At 43.7% G+C, this 26,106-nt stretch overlaps 1 protein-coding gene across 1 annotated transcript in view; it reads right to left on the bottom strand.

Moving 5' to 3' along the window:
• TMC7 (transmembrane channel like 7) overlaps window positions 1-26,106 on the bottom strand; it is a 34,801-nt gene that overhangs the window by 5,095 nt on the left and 3,600 nt on the right. The window contains exons 3-11 of the mRNA XM_060261031.1: window positions 14,592-14,740; window positions 13,138-13,302; window positions 12,401-12,486; window positions 10,751-10,896; window positions 9,373-9,520; window positions 7,930-8,103; window positions 6,292-6,446; window positions 5,317-5,434; window positions 2,796-2,893 (exon numbers count right to left, since the gene is read on the bottom strand). Coding sequence (XP_060117014.1) covers window positions 2,796-2,893; window positions 5,317-5,434; window positions 6,292-6,446; window positions 7,930-8,103; window positions 9,373-9,520; window positions 10,751-10,896; window positions 12,401-12,486; window positions 13,138-13,302; window positions 14,592-14,740 — 1,239 coding nt within the window. The remainder of the gene's footprint in view (window positions 1-2,795; window positions 2,894-5,316; window positions 5,435-6,291; window positions 6,447-7,929; window positions 8,104-9,372; window positions 9,521-10,750; window positions 10,897-12,400; window positions 12,487-13,137; window positions 13,303-14,591; window positions 14,741-26,106) is intronic.

Genomic DNA, 26,106 nt, shown 5'->3' with positions numbered 1-26,106 from the left:
GGCGAGAGAGAGGGATAAAACTTATTACCCAGGAATGTTGTCAGGCAGCACTTTAGGCAATACTTCTGAGATGTCACTATGAAAGCCAGGGCGGGTGGGTGTTCCGACCCAACAGCGAAAAAAGAAAAGCAGAACAGAGTAGGCAAAAATAAGTAACCATATGCGAGTTGGAAACTCTGCACCAGGAAGAAGTTAGATACAGCAGCCTGTATGAATTATGCAGCTCCTTTGGCCAGGGCTTCACAAAGATGGGCTTGGTTTATGCCACAGCCTCCAAAGCCCGTGCACAGAACTCAGGGGAAGAAATAAAATGTCTCTCACTTGGGGTGAAGGTTATGAAACAGCAGAAGAAGACAGCCCAGCTTCTTTGGACCTGATCATTTGATTTCAAAAAAAGGAACTTTACAAAACTGAGGGGCATAGTAAAAAAGGAAGTTGAAGGGGAAGTGCTGGAGAGTCAAATCCCTACAGCAGGGGTGGCCAAACTGTGGATCTTTCACACATATTGGGTGGCTCTTGAAACCCCCGCTGCCCCATTGGCTGGCTTGGAGAAGGTATTTGTCTCTTTATATCACTTCTCCAAACTAAGCTAGCTGGCAGTTTTGAGAATGCATTTAAAGTTGCTTTCTTTCCACCTCTTCCTCCCTCCTTCCTCCATCTATTTTCCTCCTTCAAACACCTGACGTTCACGTCTTGTGGCTCTCAAACATCTGATGTTTATTCTATGCGGCTCTTATGTTAAAGCAAGTTTGGCCACCCCTGCCCTTGAGGATGCTTGGAAGCTATTTAAAAGCACACTAATTGAAGTCCAAGTAGAATGCATTCCACAGGTTAGGAAAGGCATGCCAAGCCAAAAAGAAGGCCTGGGTGGTTAACAATGCAAGTCAAAGAAGCTATAAGAAGTATTCATTCAAAAATCTGAAGGTTTGCCCTAATTAATTGAACAGGAGGGACCCACAGGCTCTGGTAAAAGAAATTGAAATTAATTTTGAGATGCTGAGGAACAGGTTGATAAAAGCATCAAGACAAACAAACATTTTAAAAAATATCTAGAGCAGGAAACCAGCCAGAGAAGTAGTGGGGCCCTTGAATGACAAAGGAATAATGGGATTGCTACAGGAAGATGAAGAGATGGCAGAGACTGCTTCTGTGTTCACTGTGGAAAGTGGGGCACATACCCATGCCACAGCCCCCATTTTCAAGAAGGGCTTCAGTAGAACTGAGCCAAATTGAGGTGACCAGAGATAAAGTTCTAGAACTGCTAGGAAACTTAAAACCAGATAACTCTCCAGGTCCTGATGGCACACACCCAAGAGGTCTTCAGGAACTCAGAGATTTATTTTATTTTATTTATATCCCGCCCTCCCCACTGAAGCAGATGTGAGATAGGTTACATAAATAGGTTAGCAGATTAACTATAACCAGGGCTTTTTTGTATCAGGAACTCCTTTGCATATTAGGCCATGCCTCCCTGATGTAGCCAATCCTCCTGGAGCTTACAGTGGGCCCTGTACTATGAGCCATATAAGCTTTTGGAGGATTCGCTACAGCAGGGGTGTGTGGCCTAACAAGCAAAGGAGTTCCTGCTACAAAAAAAAGCCCTGACTAACTAAATGTGGAAGGCGATTGGGACGGGTCGCTGAACCACTACTCCAAAGCTCTCAACCTAGTGAATTATGCCAATAGTGAAGGAAACCACATTTCTGAAGACATATCACTAAATTCAGTCACTGTACCAGAAGACTGAAGAGTAGCAAATGTTACCTCAGGTTTTAAAAAGGGATCCAGAGGGGAACAAGGAAATTACAGGCTAATCAGCCTAATGTCTGTGCCAGGCAAATTAGGGAAAAACTGTAATCAAAGATAGAATTCGTTAGGCACATAGGAGGACAAAGCCCACTGAAGGAAAATCAGCATGCCTTCTGCAAAGGGAAGGCCTGCCTCACCAACCTTTTGGAGCTCTTTGAGAAAGCGAACAAGCAGGAGATAACAGTGACCTAGCAGATATTGTACACCTGAACTTTCAAAAGGCTTTTAGCAGGGTAGCTCACCAAAAACCCCTGAGTAAACTTAGCCGTTTACATAAAGAAGAAGATCCTCTTATTTATTTATTTTTTACTTTTTATTTATATCCCGCCCTCTCCGCAAGCGGACTCAGGGCAGCTTACAACATTATAAAAACAATTAATCCAATAAAACATATAAAACCATAATTTACATATCAACTTTAAAACCATTCTATAGCGCTATTTCAGTCCAGTATAGGCGGTATTGACTTCTTAACTATGATCAGACCCACCGATGTCCGGTGGCAGCCCTTTTTCAGTTAGACCACAAAAGCCACGACTTCTAAATTCAGTCACTACTACACCATTCACGCCTACTTGCCTGGATGCCAGGGGTTGAACCTGGGACCTTCTGCTGACCAAGCAGATGCAATCTCCTTCCAAGCCACCAGCTGTAAAATCTTTACAAACTGACATAGCCCTCAGTTTCAATTCTGAAGACTCCCTCCCTTCTTGTGTTATTTGCAGTGTTGCGTTGTGGCCTGAAAAACCTCATTTTGAGGTGGGCTTTCACCCGCAGGCCAGCTGGCCGGTGGCAGGAAAGCCCTCCCCAAGTCAGGGGATCCCCCGCTTGGATCGATGGATTGGGATCCCTACTCCAGACCCTAGTACCAGAGACCATTTTCAACTGCTGTGTGTAAAAAGCTGTTTAAGGTTAGGAGGCTGTCCATAGACAAGGAAAGGTTTGCCTCTCAGGGGGTTTTCCCCCCACCCAAGTGGCATACTCACTTTCTAGGGAAGTCAACAAAGACCGTAACTGCAAAAATGATTATGAAGTCAAAGATCATCAGTTTATACATCTCCTGCCCGACCCGAGATTCCCAGCACTGAAATGAAAAGACGAGACAACAGAATAAGCCCAGCAACTGGAAGAAACAAAGAAGATCCAGCAGCCCACAAAAAACAGCACAGCTTCTCCTCCTAGCCCCCAAACAGAATTCAAAGTAACTACTAGAATGGGGCAAAATGTCACCTTGTTCCTTTTCAAGCAGTTCTAAAACCTTCCCACTTTTTCAATTACTGAAAATGATCCCAAGATAGAGCAGCATCATACCAACACTGCCTAGTATTAGATCCAGGCTCACTCACGTTTTGGAACTTCATTCATGGTGGCTCTTTTCTTATTTACTACATTAATATCCTGACTTTCTCCCCAATGAGGACCCAAAACAGCTCATGTCCTTTTGATCTGTTCCATTTTATCTTTTCAGCAAACATGTGACAGTCTAGGGTGACAGGCTGGCCCAGAGTCACTCAGTGAGCTCACACGGCACAGGAGGGATTTGAATCCAGGTCTCCAAGAGTCTGGTTTGACACACTAACCGCTACACAACACTGGCTCATTTTTCTTGGCAATGACCCCAGAGTGGGAAGATCTAGCTCAGTATGCAGAGTAGGTTATATAACTAGGTAGGCGAACGGATTGCAAGCTAAATTAACTTTGGTCTCATTTGGAATGAAGCAATATTGCTCCGTAATAGGGGTGTGCTGTCAGGTTTACCCGAACTGAAAATATACCTGAAAAACACCTTATTGCAGGGGGGGCTAATGGTAGCTCTCCAGATGTTTTTTGGCCTACAACTCCCATCAGCCCCGACCATTGGCCATGCTGGCTGGGGCTGATGGGAGTTGTAGGCCAAAAAACATCTGGAGAGCTACCGTTGGCCACCCCTGCCTTATTGGTAATTTTCAGGTATATGTCAGCTTTCGAAATGTATCTGGGATTTTTCGGGAGAACTGGGAAAAAAACCCAGATATATTTGGAAATAACTGGCAACACCAGGCTTCCAGCAGAGCCCCAACTGAGTCTGCGAGGAGAGTTCTCCCACAGGATTGGCTGTTTGGCAGGCTCTTCTGGGCAGTCTAAAGCAGGGGTGTTGAGGTCATTTGTTGTGAGGGCTGGATCTCATATAAATGAGACTTCATTGGTCTGGGCCATGCGTCTCATAAAATGTAATGCCAGGTAGCAGAGACATAAATAATGATAAAGGACACAGAAAAACGCAATTAAATATTTTTTTAACTTTAAATAAAACATGCTTAAAAGATTAGCGGTCTTGCAATATTTTGTTTACAGTCTCCGATAACAGAGAAGCAAGAGAGAGAGAGAAGGAAACAGACTTGCTTGTGGGTCTGATAGTAGACCTCTGGGGGCCTAATTCGGCCCCTGGGCTGCATGTCTGACACTCTTGGTTTAAAGGGATTGCCCAAAAGAGTGCCAGCTGAGCTGCCTCAGCTATTTATAGTGACTTTGCCACTGGTTTTTTTCCCCTCAGTGTTTTTTGCTTCGGGCATATTGGACCCCCCAAAAAAAACTGTATTCCCAGATTCGAATCCTTACTGGTATTGGGATCCAGGGGTTTTCAAGAACTCCGAAAAATTTTCCAATAGACTTGAACTGAAAAATACTGAGAGAGAAAAACTGCACACCTCTGCTCTGTAACCCTCACACAGCAGACGGGGGATGAAGGCAAGAGACTGGTTTGTCTGAAGCCATTTGGTCAATTTACAACAAAAACTGAATTCAGCCTTCTTAGCCAATATCCTATACCGGCATTGCATTCTCCCAGTAATCTGCAGAACGCCCAAGATCAAAAGTCACTTTCCAGGTACCTCCACTTGCAGGTGAGATCCACTGCAGAAAGGGCCTGTATCGTGTTTGCAAAACTCCCTCCTAGAGATTTTCACCTGGCACCATATTTTAGACAAAGAGTGAAGTCTCTCATTTGTGGATGCTTTGGGGAGCTGATTTCCCTTCCACACAATCTGTAGTGGTGGAAAGTCCCATCAAGTTGCAGTCCATTAATGGCGTCTCTTCATGGGGCTTTCAAGGCAAGAGATGTTCAGAGGAAGTTTGCCATTGCCTGCCTCTGCGTAGCAACCCTGGACTTCCTTGCTGGTCTCCCATCCAAGGACTAACTGGGGCTGACCCTGCTTAGTTTCTGAGATCCTTATAAAAACCTGTGCCATAGTTTTCCTTGTTCGATTGATCCTACAGATGCTCTTTTTAAACGTTTGGCCATATTGTGTAATTAGGGTTTTTCACTGTTACTGTGAGCCACCTTGAGTCTCTATTAGACAGAAAGGCAGCCCAGAGGTTTGTTAAGTACACAAGCAAGATCTCGTTATGGAGCTTGTCTGTCAGCACTCCTCCACTCCTTAAGAAACCTTTCAAGGACAAGCGACTGAAAGGGAGAATTTTCCCCACAGGCCTTGTAATGATTTACGTCCATATGCAAAATCTGCTTACGGGGTAGAGCTTGTAGTTGTAGCCACAGGCTGCGCACTTTTGATCAGCACAGAAAGTGATCCGAGTCCACAAGGAGAACAAAAGAACACCAATGTTGGCCAACCGCACAAAGACACACCTGGGGGAGGGGGGGAGACAAAGAAAATGAATATTCCTTGTATTAGAGAAGAGAAGAGATAGGATTTACACTCTACCCTTTGCTAGCCAAAGGAGTCTCAGAGCGGCTTACAAATCTCCTTTCCCTTCCCCACAACAGACACCCTAAGAGGCTGGTGGGGCTGAGAGAGCTCTGATAGAGACTGCTCTTGAGCAGAACAGCCTTGAGAGAACTTGTGGCTGACCCAAGGTCGCATGGTGCACATGGAGGAGTGGGACACTTTGTTGCAGCACCTGATCACACAAGGAGACAGAGAGCCAAGTGATCCCACTGTTGTTGGACCATTAGCCACCTTGTGAGTTTAAAGTCTTTAACAGAAGAAGAAGATGATATTGGATTTATATCCCACCCTCCACTCCGAAGAGTCTCAGAGCGGCTCACAATCTCCTTTACCTTCCTCCCCCACAACAGACACCCTGTGAGGTGGGTGGGACTGGAGAGGGCTCTCACAGCAGCTGCCCTTTCAAGGACAGAGTCTAAGAGCGGCCTACAATCTCCTTTACCTTCCTCCCCCACAACAGACACCCTGTGAGGTGGGTGGGGCTGAGAGGACTCTCACAGCAGCTGCCCTTTCAAGGACAACCTCTGCCAGAGCTATGGCTGACCCAAGGCCATGCTAGGTGCAAGTGGAGGAGTGGGGAATCAAACCCGGTTCTCCCAAATAAGAGTCCACGCACTTAACCACTGCACCAAACTGGCTCTCCTAGAAAGGCAAGGTGCACGTTTCCTAAACAAAATATATTAATAAAGGCCCCTTCATGATATTCTGTTGAAGAATCAAAATATTGGCTCAGAAAGATAGCAGACTAGGTAGTTACCTCATCAGTGTCAATCGGATTTCAAATGCTGGAGAATAGTCTTCAAGCTTGATGAGAACGGAAAAAATCAGTGGGGCAATGAAGTTGGTTGTTGTGATTACTACAGAAGGCAAGTACTGTACCCAGAGATTGTCCTCCAATTTGCTTTTCTTGTCCTGCATAGAGAGGTATATCTGGTTAAGTGCAAAATCCAGCCAACTGGTGGGAGAAATGTTACTTTCCCCTTAGGTCTCCTATGACCCAGTTCTTACATTGAATGCCAAGAGATAAACGCTAAAGAGCAATCGCAGTCATTAAAGTTGCAGTAACACAACTAAAGAGAACAGTAGTCCTCAAATAAAGAAGCTTCAAGGAAGGATTACAATGTGCAAATTGCTGAATTTAAGTTCATTCACAAGTTTAGAACAATGAACTCACCAGGGCTGAATGGGGATAATGGGGATTGGATAAACATATGGGACAGCGGTCTTTCAGTGGCTATTAGCCACAAGGTTTAGATGGAACTCTCTGTCTGGGGCAAGTGATGATCTGTTTCTTGGTGCTTGGGTGGAACAGTGGGAGGGCTTTTCTAGTGTCCTGGCCCCACTGGTGGACCTTCTGATGGCACCTGGCTTTTTTTTCCTTTGGCCACTGTGTGACACAGAGGGTTGGACTGGATGGGCCTGATCCAATGTGGTTTCTCTTATGTTCTTATGATGATAATTTTCTGCTCCCAAGCAGTTCCCCCTCTGCCCTAATCAAGCTGATAACAATACGTATGGGATTTTTGCATCCTGAGATCATTCTTTACAATATCTTTCCCACCTTCTGGCTGGAATATAAAGACTCAGATCTCCATTCTTATTCATATCCTATGAAGGCAGCTTTGACTCTCAAAGGCTCATACCCTACTCACACTACACTCAACCTTGGCCAAAAGGTTGAGCAGGAATGGAGGCTCATACCCTGAAAATCTGGTTGGTCTCCTTGGTGCTCCTGAACTCAGATCTAACTGTTCTACTGCAAACCAAAACAACTCCCCTCTGAACCAATGGATGGGTATATACTGCTGCTGCTTTAAAATTGCTATTGTAACAAAAGGGAAAAAAACTATGAAAGTAACAACTGTTGATACAAGTCTTGGTTTGCTACTCTATATTTTGAAACAAAATTACAATAGAGCAGGGGTGGCCAACAGTAGCTCTCCAAATGTTTTTTGCCTACAACTCCCATAAGCCCCAGCCACTGGCCATGCTGGCTGGGGCTGATGGGATTTGTAGGCAAAAAACATCTGGAGAGCTACCGCTGGCCACCCCTGCAATAGAGGGGTTACAGAGGGGTTGATGTTACAGCAGCAGAAATGGATTGCCTAGGTAACTTTCCATTTCATTTGCCTTCTTCAGGTTGCAGTACACTAAGTAAGGCTTTGAATTCAATAATGTAATATCCAGTATTTCCTTCAAATTTAGACACTCTCCAGCTTTTACAATTGTTGTACAGACAGTTGCAGTTGGAGCCTCAGAGATCAACAGTCTTCCCTTAGAGGTTACCCTTTGTCAGATTCAAAATCTCTCCGTGCTAAACTTTAAAATTGCTAGCTTGCTCTTTTCTCAGTACTGGGCTACTTGGAGCAGTTTGTAAAATTTGCCCATCACTTACATAGGAAATATTTTCTTGTGAATAGACAGTGGCTCGATAGATTGCATAAAAGCAGGCTGACAACACAGCAAGGACTATGAGATTTAAGAATATTCTCAAACAATAGATACGGATTTTCTCTTGGGTGGTTCTTTCCGCCGCTCTCTGCCGTAGCCTTTCTTCTTCCAAATCTGTCTGTAAAACAGAAAAAAAGCAGTCAGTAAAAGGAACAAAGAAAACCACTGAGATTATGGTCACAGATCTGCCCCTTGACTAATACTCAAACCACTGTTAATCCATTTTAAGCCAAGGTCTGAAGGGTAAGGATCAGTATTCCCTCTAAGCTGAGTTAGCATGAGCTAGCTCACAGATTTTTAGCCTCCAGCTCACACCTTTTTGTCTTAGCTCAGGAAAAATGGCCCCAGAGCACAATAATGTATGCAGTAGCTCACAACTTTAATGTCAGTAGCTCACAAAGTAGAATTTTTGCTCACAAGACTCCACAGCTTAGAGGGAACATTGGTTAGGATGAAATTCACTTAGGAGTTGGAAGGGCAGGGACTGTTACCTCTAAGCTGCAGAGTCTTGTGAGCAAAAATTCTACTTTGCATTAAAGTTGTTAGCTACTGCATAAATTGTACTGGAGCTGGAGGGTAAAAATCCTTGAGCTAGCTCACGCTAACTCAGCTTAGAGGAAACGCTGCCAGGGAGTGCCTTCTAGGTGCTGAGTTCCAATTTACACAATGAAGTTTGCAGGCCACTGGGGATTCTGAGCCTTCACTGGAACGTGGTGTAAGAACAACAGCACGTAGAAGGAAAACATCTTTTTCTTGTCCAGCTGCTGAAGCCACGGTGAGGAAGAAAAAGAGTGTATTTAGATTCTTATTGTGGGCATGTTATCAGCATATTTCAGTATTCTCCCAGGCATGTGGTGCTTGGGGGGGCACAGTGGCAGGGCTTCTAGCCCCACTGGTGGACCTCCTGATGGCACTTGGTTTTTATAGCCACTGTGTGACACAGAGTGTTGGATTGGATGGGCCATTGGCCGCCTGATCCAACATGGTTTCTCTTATGTTCTTATGTTCATGGGAGGATCCATGGACTCCACTGTGCAGTCTAATGATAAGAAAACAATGACTAAGTTCTGAGCAATCAAGGGACAAGAACGGGAATACTTGTCACTTGCTAGCAGTTCCTGCAGGAAGCCACAATGAAGCAAAAGCTCGTCTGTATAGAACGCTTCACATAGTGGTTTAGCCAACCGAAGACTGTAGAGGTGTGTTATCCTTCAAAAGGCATTGCCTACAGGTGTGTCTCAGTTTTGCCTCCAACTGGGATATGCTGCTCTGAGTTGCCCCAGCCACAATTTAACTAGGATTCTATCTCAAGCACAAAGCAGTCTGACATGCAATGGGGTGGGGGTGGGGGCAGGGAGAGGATGCACAAACACACACACACACTCACTTTAAGTTCATAGTGCAAACTGATGTGCTTCAGCTGTGCAGCATTTACATCTGTGATACAGAAGTCCCAGCCAGCAAATATTTTGTTGCAATAGCTCTGAAATTGATCTTCGTTACGGACCAAGCTTTGCTTAAACCCTTCGACGGATCTAGGAGAGGCAATGCATTTTTTAAAAATAAAAAAGTTCAAAGTCCTCTTTAGCGATAGTTCCATTTTTTAAATATAAGAGCACACGAGTAGTTGTCACTTAGTCCTATGCATATTTATTCTGAATTAAGCTCTGTGGAACTCAATGGGACTTCCTCCAAAGCACGTCAGCTCTGGGACTATCCTCAAATAAAGAAGACTTCCAGGATATTCAGAAAGTTGGTTTTATTGACAGATAGACCAGATGCTTCACACAAAAGTGTCAGATCTGAGGCATGTGGGTGAAACCCAGGAATACATACTTTATCTCAGGCCGTTACATTGCCCACTCAAAGTTGCAACTAAAAGCCCATCAAAGCATTTACAAATTAGTTCTCACAGTACTTTCTCTTTTGCAGACAGTGGGCAGCAAAGCTGTCTCCAGGAACAGATAAAGATGACCTTGAATACCAGGTCATGTATCTATTCTTGGGGCATACTTATGTGTTACACAGAAAGGCATAATCGCAGCCAAGCAAGCCTATAACAGATACATCTTATATCTGCTGTATAAAATCACAGAGTATATAAAATGGCAAGGGATCTTGACAAGTATTAGCGCTAAAATGCAATCAGCATCTCACGAGAAATATGTTGTTATGCGGTACCATTCCTCACCTCCCCCCCAAAAAAATCTCTGCAAACACATCACTAAATATGCAGCTTCAAATCCACTTGCCCTTGTAGTAAAAGGGAAGTCTGAGCACCTACAGCAGAATCCTGGGACTGATGCATCAGCTGGCCTGGCCCAACAAACTGTCATGGGACCATCTGACAGCTTTTCCTACGCTCCAGTCAGCAAGGAGCAGTATGCATCTCTGCCATGCCAGATGGCTGCTCCTTTAGATGAAGAAGCTCTGAGTGCAGCACTACAATCAGGCCAACTAATGAGGGTTTAAGCTCTTTAAGCTGTTGTGAAGAGTGCCGGTAATATACTGTCAACAATGGTTTTATTATCAATAATCCTATTCACTTCTTTAGAGCTCTTCAAAATATGCAAAGCCCTTTTTATAGGCTTTATCATAGCCCTTATCTTAGCCACCCTCAAAACAAATTTTTGATGTTGGTGATGATATTTCATTTCATTTTATTTGATTTATATCCCGCCCTACCCCACCAAAGCAGGCTCAGAGCGGCTATCATAAAACAGGCGGGTTTAGCCACACACACACACCTCACAAACATTGGTTACCTTTTAACAATCCAGAAAAGGCTCAGCAAAAGGTAAGTCAGGGTGGTCAGCAAATACGCAAGAGGCATCTTGTACCTTATAACGCCAAAATATACAGTATCTATTGCGTAATAGCCATAAAAGAGACTCGTCATTTCGAGGAAACCCTGCAGCAGGTTAGAGCAACAAAGGAAGGCTGAGTTACTGCACACGGCTCGGCACTCAAACAAACCAAGGATGACAGTCAAGTCGACCTGAGGAGCTCCTGACATAGAATAAGAGTTGGAAGGGATCTCCAGGGACATCTAGTCCATCCCCCTGTGTGACAAACTGTATTTCTCTCAGCATTACTGAAGTTGCTCAGTGATGCTGCAACCCTAGTAAAGCAAGACTCTTCATCGTTATTCTTTTGCTTATTAGGAATACAACTGCATAATCCTACAAATTGCATATTGGGATAGTTCCATCCAGGGCTTTTTGGGTAGCAGGAACTCCTTTGCATATTAGGCTACACCCTCCCTGATGTAGCCAATCCTCCAAGAGCTCACAGTAGGCTCTGTAAGAAGAGCCTCGTAAGCTCTTGAAGGAGTGGCTACATCAAGGGTGTGTGGCCTAATATGCAACGGAGTTCCTGCTAGCAAAAAGCCTGGTTCCATCCCTCTCTTCCTCTAAGGAGCTCACAGTGGTTGTCACAAGCAGGGGACTAGGGAGAACCTCTACAGGCTGCTACCACTCTGGTACAGGTCTGTCTGAGAGAGCCCAGAGCACTCAACCAACCTCTCTGTCTTCCTTCTTGGCAAATACTTTCCTCTGTGACCAAACAGGTATGAGGACCCAGGCAGTATAACAATAAGTTTATTGTAGGTGCTCAAGAACAAACAAGTGGGTTTTAATTATTAGCAGAAGAGTGGAAAAGAGAAAAACAGTAAAGCTGGTATAGAGAAAAACCCTGACATGACTAACTACATGTTCCCTCCTTCAGCTTCCAACTCACTCACCCCTCTTTAGATGAGGGAATTCTCTTGCTGCAGCCTCTCTTCAGCTCAGCCTTTCCAGAGAGAACACCCCTCCTCTTCTAGCTATGACTCTTATCCTTTCCTCCAAGGTCCCACCTCTCTATTCTTCATTGGGCAAGTTTTCCCTTCAGAATTTCTGCCCACCCAATCAGGGACAGAAGGAATCTTGGGAGATGTAGGCCTGGTTATTACTCTAATACAGGCTTCTCTGGAGCCTACAGGCCGCACTAGGCCTCGGTGGGGTAGGGCGGGATATAAATCGAATAAAGTAAAGTAAAGTAAAGTAAAGTAAGGATCATGACAGTGGCATACAGGGTTCTTAACAGTTGAGGTTTAGAATCCAAGTCAGTGACAGGGGAACAAACTCCCATTTGTCAGAGTGTCTGTATTCTAACACTGTGACAAACTGGAACTTGATTCTTCTCAAATACTAAGGGAGAGATGAGAACACTGAACTAAGCTGCATTTGCACTTCTGTGTGCCCATGATACCTGACATAGCAAAGAGTTTTCAAATCTCACCTGTGACGAACTGTGGCTACACGATATACCCTTCCAATGTGTGCCCTTGAGTTATTCAGAAAGCTGAGATCCTAGTGATGCTGTTACCTTTTGTTTTTAGCTTTAAAAATAAATAAATCAGAGCAACTACTTACCGTGCCAGAAAGAAGATCTATAATGTAAGTGTAGAAATAAATTAGTCCTTTGGTCCCACTAACGATATACTTTGTGCATTCCGTCTCTGTAAACAGATTTTTTTAAAATCACTAGAATAGAAAATATAAAGAACCTGATACTTTGCTCATTAATGACATTAAGCTTCGCTTGTTCTTTTGCAAAGGAAAAAAATCTTATCCTGCCTCAGAAAGAGGGGCACTGCGGAGAGTTTTTAAGTCCTCCAATGGACAAGGTGGACAAAAAGAACGATTTCTCTGCACAACGCAGGGCTTTTTTTGAGCAGGAACGCAGTTCCAGCTGGCTTGGTGTCAGGGGGTGTAGCCTAATATGCAAATAGGTTCCTGCTGGGCTTTTTCTACAAAAAAGTCATGTGTGAAAAAATGGTGCCATCAGGGGGTGTGACCTAATATGCAAATGAGGTCCTGCTGGTTGTGCACAACGCATAATTTACTTATGGAACTCATTGTCACAGCCTGTAGTAATTGCCTTTAAAAAGGGACTGGAAATTGAGGATAAGCCTATCTATGACCAGTCTGGAGGCAGCAGCATACCGCAGACGTAAAGCAACTGGGTGACAATAGCAGGGGGAGACTTTGATCTTGGTGGCTCCCTTGCGGGCTTTCAGGAGGGATCTGATCAACCCCTAATGAGAAATAGGATGCTGGCCTAGATGCCCCACTGGTCTGACCCAGAGGGGTTCCCCTCATTTTCTTACCTGTGCTCCCCAGAGGTTTAACGTAGCTGCCATTGAAGACACCATATTTAGAAAGAGTGCTGGGAAGTGTGACAAAGCTGAACATCAGGAGGAAGATGACAAAATTCAGCAACACCAGGAACCGCAGAAAAGAGAAATAAGACTGGATTCCGGTGCCAAATTTCCCTGCGTAGATTTTTTAAAAAATGCATTTATAATCAACACATTGTTCAGGAAAAACAAAATTCTAAAAAGCACGGGTACATACATCAATGGCACTTAAGTAATGGAAAGCTAAGGATGCACCTGACCCTTTCACATCACATAGCGTCTTCCATAAAACAGGGATTCAACATAGACAATTCAAGGATGATGGCAGGGCTTTCTTGTAGCAGGAACTCCTTTGCATATTAGGCCATCCCCCCTCCTATTGTAGCCAATCCTCCAAGAGCTTACAGTAAGCCCCATAAGAAGAGCCCTGTAAACTCTTGGAGGATTGGCTACATCAGGGGTGTGTGGGCTAAGATGCAAAGGAGTCCCTGCTACAAAAAAAGTGATGGGCTTGTACTGCCCTGGATCTTAAGGAAATGGGGCAAAATGCATAAGCAACTCTGCAATAAAACTAAAATAAATTGTTCCAGCAATGTTCTCATATGGATGACACTTGTACTGTAGCCCATGCACTAGGTAAGATCAAGGATGACTCGCTTAATGGTTCATGGAATAACTAGCCTACTGCAAGCTCACTGTAGCTTCAGTGTACTAATACGGTCAAAGTAGATCAAAGAGATTCTTGGTTCTCTTTCCAGGAGTGAAAAGCACAGAAAGGACATTGTTATAGAGTGGCAAGTTGTGGATTTGGTGATGTTTCCTTATTGAACAGTTATTTTCCCTTGCTCCTCTAGGGCAAAAAAGTATGTGCTGTAGTTTAGTTTCACTTTCTTTTACTGGATGTTCACTGTAAGTTTTTGCTCAAGCAGAGTCCAGGAAAGGCTCTGCTTTTGTTTTAATAAAACTTTCAATCCTTCTGGCATGGTGTGCTTATGGAATTATCATAGGCATATTACAGGGATGACTATTGCCTGGTTGTAGCTATTTGGGTAGGAGGCTTGTGTTTATCTACTACATCAGGGTGGCCAAGCTTGCTTAACATAAGAGACACATAGAACAAACATCAGATGTCCGAGAGCCGCAAGACATGAACATCAGATGTTTGAGAGAAGGGAGAGAGAGGTGGAAAGAAAGCAACTTTAATTTTAAATGCACTCTCCAAGCTGTCAGCTGGCTGTTCCTGCATCCTGGCTTTCTTCCCATGCTTTTTGGTTTAACCATCAAGTGCCTAAGGGGCTTTTGCAGACACTTCTCTGAATGTTCAAAATGTATTCCTAATCTGCACTTATGCATGGAGAATGGGCAACAGATGTTCCAAATAAGAAGCAAACAAAAGCATAAAGCATTCAAAAAACCAACAATACCCTCAATGCTGTGAATGTCGTGTCTCCAGAGTTTCAGGTAAGACAACAATCCTTTGGTCTCCACTAGAAACTTTCTCCACGATTTCCTACTTGTCTGTTTCCACTGGTCCCATCCTGACAGGTATTTTATATTTGGCTCCTGAATATCTCTTGTAGAAAAAAATTAGCAAAACATGAGAATCATGTCCAGGGTTTTCTTTTAGAGCCTGTAAACCCACCACACTGCGGTTTGACTCAAAAAGTTTCAGAGGTCCAATAAGGCTAGTTCTAGAAGTTCTCTTCTCCATGGTTAAATAAGCATAACAAGCCAAGAAAGCAGAATTACGGTACCTAATTTATCCAGATCAAGGAATTAAGCATACATTTAAATGTGAAATACACACTTAAATAAACCTGTTGGTTATCCTCCAGGTTCCTGTTCATTGCAGGCAACAGCCTGAAGAGGAAACCATTGTTTTTATCTGCTCCTGCAGGGCTGGGCCCAAAAAACATTAAACTAGTAACTTGCTTTAGTCCCCAAACTGGCCCACCGCCATTTTTTCCACTCTCCACTGATCATTCAAGTCACCCAGAGGCCTTTTAGGGGCTTAACGACACTTAATTTCTTCACCAGCATTTCCACATTAAGAAAACCAATTTTGTGACTGATAAATGACAAAGAACAGCTGCTTACAGACAGGCAGTTTGAGGCAACCCAGAGACGCCCCAAAAACCAACTAGAAAAACCCATCCAAATGAGCACATCTTCTGCCCGTCCTCCCACATCCTCAGAGCAGCTCAAAAAGCTAACGCTTTCGAAGTGTACAAAATATCTGAGCCACATGCCAGTCGCCTCTTTAGCATCTGAATGCAGAAGCACACAAGCGAGGCACCTTGGTGATGTGAACTCACCAAAAGCGGCCCCAAGCCACTTCCAGCTTTTTTGTTAAACAATATATATTGAATGGGGAGGAAAAAGAAACCCAAACCAATCTACAGGGATGGTGCTCAACAACCGTCTGATCACGCCAAGTTGCCCCGCGGACGGGATGGGAACGGTTTGCAGGGAAGAGCGTGGGACGGTTTAGCATGCTTCTTTCTGAGCCAACCCGATTTGGGACACCTCCCATGCGCCCCAAACTGCCCATATGTTAGCAGCCAACATCTCCACAAATCTGGAGGTGAAGAACAGGAAAAGACTGAAGACTCCCACCAAACTGAGAGCCAGTTTGGTGTAGTGGTTAAGGGTGCCGACTCTTATCTGGGAGAACTGGGTTTGATTCCCCACTCATCCACTTGCAGCTGCTGGAATGGCCTTGGGTGAGCCATAGCTATCGCAGGAGTTGTCCTTGAAAGGGCAGCTTCTAGAAAAGCTCTCTCAGCCCCACCCACCTCACAGGGTGTCTGTTGTGGGGGAAGGAGATAAAGGAGATTGCAAACCGCTCTGAGTCTCTGAATCAGAGAGAAGGGCGAGGTATAAATCTGCAGTCTTCTTCCTTTCAGACATAACTGAGAAAGCATTTGCAAGGTCTATTCAGAACCCTACTTAATACAGCTGATTCCCAGGCCCTGCAGGTATCCTAGAGACCCCTTTCCATTTATTTCTGTACTTATTCAGAAGGTCTGGCTCTCTTCCATCTCATCAACTCAATCAATCCACAGCATTTACTTAACCTTTACCTCAGTTAAGTAGAAGCTAACTTGATGGGATCACCTCATGGTGAAAAATAAGTTTTGCTTCACATTATCCTGATTTTCTTGGTTAAACACAATTTTATTTGGTAATATATGGTAATTATATCCAGTTCTAACAAAATATTAACACTTACTACCTTCCCCTCCTGTAATCACTTTCCCCTCCTCCCCTCCCCCCAAATCTTGACTTCTGCCGGTGTCAGTTACCTAAACTTCTAATATCAAAAGGTATCTTTAACTTTTAAAGAATCTTAATAAGAAATAAAAAGAAAATATATATATATAATTTTGCAAAGAAGTTAAAAAACACCATTTCTTATACTTTATAAAGTCCCACCCAGTTGTTATAATTCATCTTCTTTCTTCTTCTGAAGACCTAGGTGGTATTCTCAAAAATCACCCAGTGTCCTTTTATTTTCCATTCTTTTTCTATGTACTTTCTAAATTTATCCCAATCCCTTTTAAATCCCTCTAACTCATAGTCTCTCAAGATTCTTGTCAGTTTGTCCATTTCACTCCATGACATAACTTTTACAATACAGTCCCATTTTTCTGGTATTTTATTTTGCTTCCATAACTGCGCATATAATGTCCTAGCAGCTGAAAGCAAGTACCAAATAACAGTTCTATCTTCTTTTGGAAATGTCTCCATTTGTAATCCCAATAAGAAAGTCTCTGGAGTTCTCTTAAATTCATATCCCAAGATTCTAGAAATTTCTTGTTGAATCTTTGCCAAAACTGTTTCGCCCTTTCACAAGTCCACCACATATGGTAGAAAGAACCTCCATGCTTTTTACATTTCCAACATCTATCTGGCATCTTGTTGTTCATTTTTGCTAGCTTTTTAGGAGTCATATACCACCTGTACATCTTTTTATAACAGTTTTCTTTAATACTATAACATGTCAAAATTTTCATAGAGTTCTTCCACAAATATTCCCATGTTTCCATCTGTATTTCTTTATTAACATTAATTGCCCATTTTATCATTTGAGATTTTACTACTTCATCTTCAGTAGACCATTTCAGTAATAGTTTATATAGTTTTGAAACCAAGTTTCATTGTCTCCAAGCAGAACTTTTTCTAATTCGATTTGCTCTTTTCTTATTCCTTCACTTTTAATGTCACTTTCCACCAAATTCTTAATCTGTTGAATTTGAAACCAATCATATTTGTTACTTAATTCTTCCATCTTTAATTCGATTTTACCACCTTGGATTTTCAATATTTGACCATATGATAGCCACTTTCCTTCACCAGCATATATTTTTATTACTTCCATTGGCACTATCCACAACGGCTTTCATCTCCATATTTTTTATATTTTAATAATAATAATAATAACTTTTTATTTCTATCCCGCCCTCCCCGCCGGAGCAGGCTCAGGGCGGCTCACAACATAAAATACACATTACATCAATTATACTTATAAAAACATAGTTAAAACAATTACAAATTATTAAAATTAGCATAACAATAAGGCGTTAACAATAAGCGTTATAAACAGGTTATCAGTGAGTTTCACAGAATAAAAGCATTTTCAGCAGCCTCTAGCGTTGTCACTAGTTTTGTCACTAGTTGAAGGCCATCTTGAAAAGGTGGGTCTTACAGGCCCTACGGAATCCATCTAAACATCGTAGGGCCCTCACCACCTCAGGGAGTTGATTCCACAGTAGTGGAGCGGTGATAGAGAAGGCCCGGTCCCGGGTGGCCTTCAGTCTGGCCTCCCTTGGCCCAGGGATATTCAACTGGTTTTTCCCGGATGACCTCAGTGCCCTCTGGGGCTCATATGGGGAAAGACGGTCCCTCAGGTAGGTAGGTCCTCGGCCATATAGGGCTTTAAAGGTGATAACCAGCACCTTGTAGCGAACTCGGTATGCCACTGGCAGCCAGTGCAGCCCGCGCAGCCCCGGCTGTATGGGCTCCCACCTTGGGAGCCCCAACAACAGCCTAGCCGCCGCGTTCTGCACCAGCTGCAGCCGCCGAATTCGGCACAAGGGCAGCCCCATGTAGAGGGCGTTGCAGTAGTCCAGTCTCGAGGTGACCGTAGCATGGATCACCATTGCTACGTCACGGTGCTCCAGGAAGGGGGCCAACTGCTTCGCCCGTCGAAGATGAAAGAATGCGGACTTGGCAGCGGCCGCTATCTGTGCCTCCATCGATAATGAAGGCTCCAGAAGAACCCCCAGGCTCTTGACCTTGTGTGCCGCTTTAAGCTGCACACCGTCGAGGACCGGCAAGGGGATTTCCCTTCCCAGGGCACCGCGACCCAAGCACAGGACCTCTGTCTTCGTTGGATTCAACTTCAGCCCGCTTAGTCTGAGCCAACCTGCCACGGCTTGCAATGCTAGGTCCAGGCTTTCTGGGACGGAGCCAGGCCGGCCATCCATTAGTAGATAGAGCTGGGTGTCATCGGCGTATTGATGGCACCCAAGCCCAAACCTCCGGACAATCTGGGCAAGGGGGTGCATATAGATGTTAAATAACATCGGGGAGAGAACTGCCCCTTGCGGCACTCCACATACTAGTGGGTGCCTCCGGGACCGCTCCCCCCCAATGGCCACCCTTTGTCCCCGTCCTTCAAGGAAGGAGGAAAGCCACTGTAAGGCCAATCCCCCAATCCCCGCGTCGGCAAGTCGGCGGGCCAGTAACTGATGATCGACCGTATCAAATGCGGCCGACAGATCCAACAATATCAGCACCGCCACGCCGCCTCGATCCAGATGCCGCTGGAGGTCATCCACCAAGGCGACCAGCACTGTCTCCGTCCCATAACCCGGACGGAAGCCGGACTGGTGAGGGTCTACCCATGTATTTAACAGATTTCTCCTTATATAATAGTGTGAGAAGAAGCCGTCCATTTTACTTTTACCATAATATATATATGCGTGCCACCCAAATTTGTTTCCGTATCCTTCTAATGCTAAAAGTTTTTTATTTAACAATATTATCCATTCTTTTATCCATGCCAAACTCACCGCCTCATGATATAGTTAAATCTGGTAGTTGAAATCCACCTCTTTCTTTAGCATCTGTTAACACTTTCATTTTAATTCTTGATTTCTTCCCAGCCAACACAAATTCCAAAATCTTCCTTTGCCATTTACTAAATTGTTTATTGTCCTTCACAATCGGAATAGTTTGAAACAAGTACATTATTCTTGGTAAAATATTCATTTTTATTGTGGCTATTCTTCCCAGTAACGACAAATTGAGTCTATTCCATTTTAACATATCTTCTTCCACTTTATGCCATAACTTTTCATAATTATTTTTATATGTCAATATTTTCATGGTAATTTCCACACCTAGATATTTTACTTTAGACATAACTTCACACTCCATTGAGCTCTGTAATTCTTTCTGTTTTTTAATTCTCATATTTATACACAAATTTTTTTATTTCTCTTTGTTTATATAAAATCCAACCAATTCTCCATATTCTTGTATTTTACTCAAGAGCAGTGGCGTTACTTTTAATGGGTTTTCATTTATGAATATATCATCAGCAAATGCTCTATATTTATAGGAAAATCCCTTCAATTTCAGTCCCTCTATCTCTTTATCTTCCTGTATTTGCATCAGCAAAATTTCTAAAGTCATTATAAACAACAACGGAGATAGAGGGCAACCTTGTCTTGTTCCTTTGCTGATCCATCATATACTCCTTTAAATCTAGGGTTGCCAAATCCAATTCAAGAAATATCTGGGGACTTTGGGGGTGGAGCCAGGAGACTTTGGGGGTGGAGCCAGGAGACATTGGGGGAGGAGCCAGGAACAAGGGTGTGGCAAGCATAATTGAACTCCAAGGGAGTTCTGGCCATCACATTTAAAGGGACAGCATACCTTTTAAAATGTCATTTCCAAGCTCCGGGGTGGTGCACAGCCCCTTGCTCCGCGGGCGGCAGCACCGCTTTTTCTCCTTGGCACAGCTGCTCTGACTGCAAGGGATGGAGCTGGTGACGTTACAAGGATCACGCAGCCTGCCCGGGGCCACTGCTCTTCACCTGTCACCCCAGCCTGGCCGGGGAACTTTAGGGGGTTTGGGCAGCAGCCGCAGGCAGGGAAGGCAGCGGCGGCTGGCCTCTCTCCCCCTGCCCCCGCAGACCAACTGCGCGCCCAGAAGGGCCAGGGGGGTGCCAGGTAGGCACCCAGCTGCAGGGGCTGGTGAGGCCCAGGCGGCTTCCAAGCGAGAGAGCATGCTGAGACAGAGGGAAAAGATCTTGGGGTTGTAGTGGATGGCTCAATGAAAATGTCAATACACTGTGCTGCAGCAGTGAAAAAGGCTGTCAGAACTTGTAACTTTATCTGCCTACTATTAGCCCAACCGACTCCATGTTGTAACCTAACACTAACCCAGAACATATAGCTTAAGCAATTAACCCAAGTGCCTTGCAGCTATTCCAAATATTCTGTGCTCACTGGAGGGTGACAAGATAGGCTCTGGTCAACATCCACAGGTGCCCTTTGAAGCCGGGCCGTTTGGCCTTCACCACAGGAGAGCATCCTCCCTTCTGATAACAGAGCTTGGGAAAGAGACACTTGTCTGCAATCCGTGTGAATGATCGTTGTATTGTACTTTTGCTGAAGGCATAAAATGTAACCAAATGCCGGACTCAGCATTACTGTTATCTCGTAGCTCTAGCACTGTAGTTCTCTAATAAAGATCCTATACTTTGTAACAAGTCTTGGAATCGTCTGAAGTTCGTTCCAGTTCTGACAAAGGCAAACTCTGTTAGGGATTACTAGAGAATAAAATGGCCAATATTGTAATGCCCCTGTACACATCTATGGTGCAGCCTCACTTGGAAAACTGTGTATAGTTCTTGTCAGTATATTCCAAAAAGGAGACTACAGAGCTGGAAAAAATACAGAGGAGGGCAACTAAGATGGTTACAGGATTAGAGCTTTTTCCCTATGAGGAAAGGCTGAATAGTCTGAAAAGACATGACTGGGGGGGGGGGGGGGGGCATGGAGGAGGTTTATGAAATTTTGCATGGGGTGGAGAGGGCTGACAAAGAGAGCTTTTTCTCCCTCTCCCAAAATGATAGAACTCAAGGGCATTCAATGAGACTGATGGACAGTAGGTTCAGGGCAGACAAAAAGAAATACTACTTTGCACAGAGTGATTAAAATGTGGCATTCTGTACCAGATGATGTAGTGATGGTTACAGGAATAAACAGCTTTAAAAGAGGATCAGATAGATTCATGGAGGAGAAGTCTATCAATGGCTACTAGCCATGGTGACATAGGGAACCTCCACAGTCAGAGGGACAAAGCCTCAGAATCCCAGAGCCAGGAGGCAGTTTCAGGGGAAGGCCTCAGCCTCTATGCCCTGCTGTTGGCCCTCCAGAAAAACTGGGCTGCCACTCGTTTGAGACAGGATGCTGGACTAAATGGCCCATTGATCTGATCCAGCAGGGTTATTCTTATGTTCTTGTGCATTAACAGGATTAATCTGACATGTCCATAAAGGAGTGAAGATGTATTTATTAAAATCTTTACTGTAAATCTTTACTGTTACATTACACTATGATCTTTCTGATCTGTCCAAAGACACATTCAAACTCTGTCTTCTCCTACACCCATAACACCACAGGACTGCACTGGTAGCCCAGCTTGTTGATTTAGATGCCACCTCTCCCTTCCATCTCCCCCTGAACACAGGTTAGCTTACCAACCAGAAACTGCCCAGACCCAAGCGTCAAGAAGTCTGTCATATTTTTTGTTTTTGTTGACTAATTAGGGATACATGAGATGAAAATAATCAAGAACATCAGCCTTCCCCCTGCAATGTCAGCATCTTTGCTGAAAACGCACAATGAGCCCTCACATAACATGTCCTGCACTCTTATAAAGAGGAAGGGGAGGACGAAGAGGAAACTCTCCTGGGACCCTTCAGTCTGAAAGACACCGGTCTCTTGCAGCAACCCAGAGGAATGAGCGGGGAGAAAGAGGCCCTTCTATGTCTGGAGGCTCCAGCAACAAGACCTGACCCGTAATGGAGAACTGAGCCGGGCTAATCCAGGACCCTCAGTAGCTCCCCCTCCTCGGTCCCGAAGTCTCTCACCTTGACTCTGACTTCATAGGTGGTGAAGCAGCCCTGCCCACGCGCGATGGTCTGACATCGATCTCGAGGAAGTTGCTAGGCGGCCCGTAGGCATCGTTCAGGTTCTGCGGCTTGGTGATAACGCGCCTGGTGTCCGCCACAGTCTCAGCCGATGCCCGCCCCTGCCTCATCGCCTTCGGCCGGAGAAGAGGCACCTGAGGGGTGCACGAAGGGGAAGAGGCGAAGACGGGGGGGGGGGCTCTTGGGTGTCACAGCGACCCAACGCTCGCCACCTCTTGCGCTCTTATTCGAAAAGCCAACACGACGCCAAGACTCGCTCCGACCCGGCCACCGCCGGCCGCAGAGAGAGAGCGCAACCTTTCATTAGCGCGCAAAGCAGCATGGGACTTGTAGTCTTCTGCGACATCCAGCAGACAAAGAACACTTTTTGTGAACTACAAGTCCCATAAACTGCAGAGAGAGCAGTCAAACGGGAGTCTGAAGAATACTCTTTAAGGGCCCGCTGGGAGTGAAAGGGGGAAGGGGCAGGACACGCGCGCTTCTCTCCCTCCCTCCGGGGACAGCTGGCGCTCCACCACCAGGACATGGAAGAGCCCCCAGTCAGCTGGGCTGAGGCGGGAAGGGAAGCTGCACGGCCACCACCAAGGGCTCCGAGAAGGAGCGCCCAGCTCCAGCCCACCCCACCAGCGCGGCGCAAGACCTCAGTCAGCAGAAAACCCAGCCAGAGGCCCGCTCGCACTCGGCTCGTCTTGTCTTGGGCAGGTGGGAAGGGCCGCCATTCCCCCCCGCTTTCCAGATTTTTGGGGAACGGGGGGAGGAGCCTCCAAACCGGGGTCCCCCGCCCAGGCGGGGGATTTGGGAAGCCTAGTTAAATCTGTATTAATACAAAGTCTTGCCCATTGTTCAGTGTATATTGCTCCCAATCTCAATTTTTCCATCACCGCAAACATAAAGTCCAAATTTAAATTATCAAAAGCTTTCTCTGCATCCGCAAAGAATAGCGCCACTTCTTTTTCTTTATGTCTTTCATAATATTCTACAATATTCACAACAGTTCTAATATTATCTCTTATTTGTCTCCTTGGAAGAAATCCTGCTTGCTCTTCTTTAATAAACTTCATTAAAAATTGTTTAAGTCTTTCTGCTAGTATTCTCGTATATATTTTATAATCCACATTTAACAATGAAATTGGTCTATAATTTTTTACATCAGTGACATCTCTATTTTCCTTTGGAATCAAAGAAATTACCGCTTCTTTCCACGTATTCGGTACTTTCCCCTCCATTCTTATAGTATTAATCAATTTATACAGTTTGGGTGTTAACCCTTCTCTGAGGACTTTATAAAATTTTGCTGTAAATCCATCTGGACCAGGTGCATTCCCCATTTTCATTACATTTATTGCTGCTTCAATTTCCATTTTTTCTATTGGATCATTTAAAACTTTTTCCATGTTTCCATGTCAGCGGAGCCACATTAATTCTTTGCAAATATACCTCCAAGTTTTCTTTACTTATTTTTGATTTTTTAAACAATTTGGCATAGTATTTTAAAAATTGCCTTTTTATTCCTTCTTGATCTACAATTTCTTTTCCACCAGCCTTTATTTTGCTTATAATTTTAATTTCTCTTTTCTTTTTTTCAGTTGCCAAGCCAAATATTTACCAGGTTTATTTGCTCCTTCAAAAGATTTCTGCTGCAGTCTTTTCAGGTTCCACTCTACTTCTTTGTTTAACAAATGTCCCAATTGTGTCTGTAGCATTGTAATCTGCCTAATAATTTTTTTCTTTCCAGGTCTTTTCCTTAATTCCATTTCCTTTTTCTTTATTTCATTTTGAATGTCTAACATTTGTTTTTCTTTTCTTTTTTTAATCTTTATTATTCAATGTAATTAAAATACCTCTCATCACTGCTTTATATGCTTCCCATACAGTTAGAAAGTCCATGTCCTCAGTTTCATTTATTTGAAAAAAGGCTTTAGTTTCTTTTTCTAGAGATGTCACTATTTCTTTGTTTTGTAGTAGATCTTCATTTAACCTCCACCTTCTGGTTTTTTTAATCAACTTTGTTGACCACTTTAATGGGTTGTGGTCTACTCTTACTTTGGGAAGAATCTCTATTTTTTTTAGTTATAAGTCCTAAGTCTTTTGTACACCATATCATATCAATTCTTGGAAAAGTGTTATGTTGCTGACAAAGAGGTATAGTCCCATACCTCAGAGGTGAACTTCCTCCATAAATCCTCCAAGTTTTCTTGTTTAACTAATTCAAAGAAAGATTTTGGCAGTTTCCCTTCCTTAATATTTTTTTTCTTCCCCGATCTATCCAATGTATTTTTAATTGCACCATTAAAATCTCCCATTATCATAATTTGTTCATATGACACTTGATCAAGCTGTTGCATTATTTCTTTAAAGAAAGAGTCTTTCGCACCATTTGATGCATATAGTCCCAGCAGCAGTGGTTTTTTTTGTATTTAATGTTACTTCCACTGCTAAATATCTCCCATCATCGTCTTTAAAAATTTCTTTTGGCTCAAATTCTTGTTTAATATAAAAAAGTACACCTCTCTTTTTTTGTTTAGCCAATGAATGAAATTCCAAACCCAATTGCTTATTCCATAAACATTTATAGTCCATTTGTTTAATATGAACTTCTTGTAGACAAATTATGTTGCATTTTTGTTTTGCAATCCACTGAAATGTTGCTTTTCTTTTTTGAGGTGAATTTAGTCCATTTACATTCCAAGATAATAATTTGTAATCCATTATGTTTTCTTCTTTAAGCTGTGTCGCCAAATTCTTTATGCTCTTCCAAAAATCTTCTCAGTTCTTGTACACTTGTAATTGTAATCCTTTTGCCTTGGAGTTCAAAACTCAAACCTTCTGGTAAAATCCATCAATACCTTATATCATTGTCCCGTAGTTTTCCTGTTAATTTTTTATAAGTCTTTCTATCAGACAGTACTTTCTTTGGCAGCTCTCTCGTAATCCTCATATTATCCTGATTTTCTTTAACATGAAACTGCTCATTAGTTGGGAAGTTCTGAAATGACCTGTTGTTATTCGGATGTGGATTTAGAAGAGATCCACATCCAGATGCCAAAAGTCCTTTTGCTTATGCACTAAAATATCCGGCACGCTTTGCTGTTACATCGCAGGCCCCAGGAGAGCCCTGAGGCTCATATATAGCCCCTTTTCCCTTCTCTATTCAAGTGTAGCTTGATAACAAGAGACTATTGCTGTTGAAGGAAACCACAGCTTGCTACTATGTGAGAACCACAAAACTATGTTTGCTGCGTTACCTAAAAAACAGGATCTCAGACTCTGGTTTAATCCTAGTTTGGAAACCGGGAAAGGAGATGAAGTTCTGCATTGAATTCAGGTGAAGTGTCAAAATAGGATTTTCTACAAAAGTGAAAGTCTCATGTCATTTACAACAGGAAAATGGGGACAGTGAATGTGGAAGCTCAAATGATCTACCCCATACTCATCCTATAAGAAATTAACTACAGTTTATTGCTACATCTTTCCAAACAAAAGCATTCTAAGACAACCAACAAAGGTTAAATCAGGGGTGTCAAACATATGAACATATGAACATATGAAGCTGCCTTATACTGAATCAGACCCGTGGTCCATCAAAGTCAGTATTGTCTTCTCAGACTGGCAGCAGCTCTCCAGGGTCTCAAGCTGAGGTTTTTCACACCTATTTGCCTGGACCCTTTTTTGGAGATGCCAGGGATCGAACCTGGGACCTTCTGCTTCC

The sequence above is a fragment of the Heteronotia binoei genome, chromosome 20, assembly GCF_032191835.1.
Source record: "Heteronotia binoei isolate CCM8104 ecotype False Entrance Well chromosome 20, APGP_CSIRO_Hbin_v1, whole genome shotgun sequence".
Classification (NCBI taxonomy): Eukaryota; Metazoa; Chordata; class Lepidosauria; order Squamata; family Gekkonidae; genus Heteronotia; species Heteronotia binoei.
Note: the sequence above shows the minus strand (reverse complement) of the source record. Positions and strands in the feature narration are given on the sequence as shown.